Below are 3,391 nucleotides of genomic sequence, written 5' to 3'. Positions count from 1 at the left end.
AGCTGAGAAGCCAGCCTTGGCTCTTTGCCACTGCATATAATTATATAGGGACAAAGAAGAGCTCAGGTTAAGCAGCAGCAGCAGTTTCTAGTCACTTATGTTGTTTAAACCCATATTTCCATCTAATTCAGTCAGGACCTGAGGTCTTGAGTTGAAGACTCAGATTTCTCTTACAGCTCTTCACCTAGGAACATGAGTTCTGGGACTGTAAAAGGCAAGATTTTAAAGAATGTATCATCCAGCTCAATAGAAATATCATAATTTATTCCATTTGTATAAAAAAGTTATAATCACGTAACAAAACTATGTCTTCATAAGAAGAAATATATTATTTCACATCATAAATAAATCAGCAAACATACAACCCTTGGCAACTCAAAAAAGCACTCGCCTGGTGCTTTCACGTCAGTGCTTGGGAAACAAGAAAAGCTGACATATACACACAGGATTACAGTACCAAAAAATACTGAGGTATTTGGTTTCTCTAGAAGTTAAATTTTAGGTTTGTGAAGGCAAAAAAACCCACAATGCACTAATGTAAAAATAAATAAATAGGACTGTCATATAAAAGGGGACAGTATCAGTGTTGCTCAGAGTGTCCAGGAATGGGAATACTGGTGAGCATGCTACTATAAACTTGGAGCAGGCTTGGGACAGACAGAACACAAGGAGGAACAGCTCAGGAAGAGACAGTGTCCTTTGATCTCTGTGTAGGCATCCAGATATTGGCTTTAAAGGTCAGCAGAAGAGTCAGTAATACCTATAGTTGTCTGGCATCCATTGAGCTCCTCTCCATTCATGACACTGTTCTGGGATGTATGGATGGTTCCCCACAAAACACGAATGACTGATGACACTGTCCCCGTAGTTATTGCACTTCTGAGACAGTAAGTCTGAGTTCTGACCATATTTTCACCTGCTTTTTAGCAGCTCGGGGAAGTGGTGATGGGGCTCTGAAGATAGCTTAAAGCACTGGACGACGTGTGAACAGGGATGGAGACTGGAAAGTTAAAGACCGTGGTGGTCGATGCTCCTCTGTCCAATACTGACATAGCAGGGCTACCAGCTTCTGCTGAGCAGTTAGGGGCAAGGACCTGTGACTCAAACTGAAGCAGCTGCCCCATGAAGCTGAAGTTCGGGGAGATGATGCTTCTTCTCTGCTTCACAAACTCAAAGGCTTCATCCAGTTTGACTCTGTTGGTCCTCATGAGATAAGCAAGGCAGATGGTCGCTGACCGGGAAATGCCAGCCTGGCAGTGCACAAATACCCTTCCTCCATCATTTTTAACAGAGTCTGAAAGAATTAAAATACACAGTTAGCAAACGAGTCCCACTGCTTCCAAAGGTGGGAAAGCACAGGCTGCTGTTTTACATTTCTTTAATCCATCCCTTCCTTAGCCTAAGAGGTGCACCCCAGTGCTTCTGAGACAAAGAGAGCCTTTGTCCCGAGGGAACCAGCAGCTATTTTCATTCTGGGCTCCAATTCCAATTATACTAATAGCTCCTCCAGGTCACTTTAGCAGTCTTGCAAGATTACTTTAATACTTATCCGCTTAAATTCACTAGCTCTTTTCTGCAAGAGCAATGCCTCTTGATTCAAGATTTCAAACAGCTTTGTGAAGCTAAGATTATTCCTCTGAGTAGAATAAAATCAATGGAAGTGTTCCCTGACTATCTCTCTCCTACAGAATGAAATTCTCAAATCTCAAATGTTGGTTTAACTGGGGGAAAACAATGCCTGAAAATCACTTCCCAGGGTACATTACTCCAAAAAAAAGAACAGACTGTAAAGAGAATTCATTTACCTATGAAATCAATTGCCTCGTTAAACCAGGAGCTGATGTCCGCCTTGTGGTTGTCCTCCACGGGGATACTTTTATACTGGTAGTGCCCTTCAAAGTGGTTGGGGCAGTTCGCCGAGACGTTGATTAACGCCGTGATCCCCAAAGCATCCAGCATATCTTTTCGGGAGGCATGGTAAGCGCTGCCCAAGTAGAGGAACGGCAGGATTTCCACCGGCCCACCCTAAAACAGAAAAGACGGGCAACCGGTTAACTTCGGCCGGCGGTTTTCGAGCAGCCTCCCCCTTCACGCGGGTCCCGCACACCCCCCGGGTCCCGCACACCCCCCGGGTCCCGTCCCCGCTCACCTGGTCGTAGAGGGGGGTGCCGCAGGAGCTGCACCCCGAGTCGGCGCTGCCGGGGGCGCTGCTGGCGCTCAGGGGGAGGCTGAGGCCGGTGGGGGCGGCCGGTTTGGTGCAGAGCTCGGAGCAAGCAGAGGAGAAAGCTTCGTAACCTCCTGCAGAGGGGAGAGAGAGGCGCCGGGTGAGCGCTGCGCGGCCGGGGGGCGAGTAGAGCCCCGTGAGGGCTACTGGCGGGCCGGCTGCGCGCCCCCTTCCCCTCCGGCGGGAGCCGGGACGGTGCCGGAGCCACTCACCCTTGAGAAAGCAGATGCGGGCGCCGCGGGCTTCCCTGCAGAGGGTGCCGATTGCCAGCAGCAGCGTGCTGTCGCGCTTGGGCAGCTCCAGGTCGGCGCTGCGCTCGTCCAGCAACACCACGGTGTGGACCAGCCCCTGGCGCAGGCGGGCGCGGAGCTCCTCGTTGGGGACGACGTGTTCCAGGGCCAGGGCGCCCTTGGCGCGGCGGCGGACGATGGTGCTGAGGCGGACGTTGCAGGAGCCGCGGATGTGCGCGGCGTTGAAGGAGAAGAAGGAGCGGCAGTCGAGGACGAGGCACTGCGCGGCGCGCTCCTGCAGCAGCCCCCGCAGCGCCTCGCACTCCAGCGCGCACACCCGCAGGTTCACCATGGCGGCTCCGGCCGAGGGAAGAAGGAGGAGAAGAAGAAGGCGCGGTGCGTGTCGGAGGTGCCGGTGTCCCGCGGAAGCGCAGCACCGCACAACCCGGTCCGGCCCCGCACGCCCGCGTCCGCCTTTATATAGGGCCGCGCCGCCGGGCCGGCGTTTTCTCAATGGGGCCGCGTCACGTGGGCGCCCCGCGAAGACGTCACCTGGCGGCGCGCCAGCACGGGGCGCGCCCAGCCCCGCCGGCATGACGTCATGCGCCGCGGGGCCGACGGAGCGCGCCCGTGCGGGCAGCGGGACAGGCAGCGACCTATACGGACAGACACACACACCCCCACACCCCCTACATCGGTACCCCCCCAGGTATATACACACACATACACATGTACATACGCAGGGGTACTATACACACAAACACACACATATATATACGCATATATAAACGGAGATATGCACACACAAGCACTTACCTACACACGCATATGTATACAGACATAAATGCATACAGTAGGCACAGACACGTACATATATACATACACATATATATGCACACAGATGTACATACGCAGTGGTACTATACACACACACATA

At 52.6% G+C, this 3,391-nt stretch overlaps 1 protein-coding gene across 2 annotated transcripts; it reads right to left on the bottom strand.

The window, feature by feature from the left end:
• Positions 1-243: 243 nt before the first annotated feature.
• DUSP1 (dual specificity phosphatase 1) lies at positions 244-2,918 on the bottom strand. 2 transcript variants are annotated; one of them, XM_054217843.1, is made up of 4 exons: positions 2,437-2,918; positions 2,150-2,298; positions 1,806-2,025; positions 244-1,294 (listed from the first exon to the last, which is right to left on the bottom strand). In XM_054217843.1, exons 1-4 carry the CDS (start codon positions 2,804-2,806, stop codon positions 924-926), a joined length of 1,110 nt encoding a protein of 369 aa, XP_054073818.1. In that variant the 5' UTR covers positions 2,807-2,918; the 3' UTR covers positions 244-923. The 2 variants fall into 2 exon arrangements, with proteins under 2 accessions (XP_054073818.1, XP_054073817.1); XM_054217842.1 differs by having other exon boundaries at positions 2,150-2,918.
• Between the last annotated feature and the right edge of the window lie 473 nt (positions 2,919-3,391).

The sequence above is a fragment of the Rissa tridactyla genome, chromosome 11, assembly GCF_028500815.1.
Source record: "Rissa tridactyla isolate bRisTri1 chromosome 11, bRisTri1.patW.cur.20221130, whole genome shotgun sequence".
In the NCBI taxonomy this organism is placed as follows: domain Eukaryota; kingdom Metazoa; phylum Chordata; class Aves; order Charadriiformes; family Laridae; genus Rissa; species Rissa tridactyla.
The sequence above is the reverse complement of the archived record's forward strand: the minus strand, read 5'-3'. Positions and strand labels throughout refer to the sequence as shown.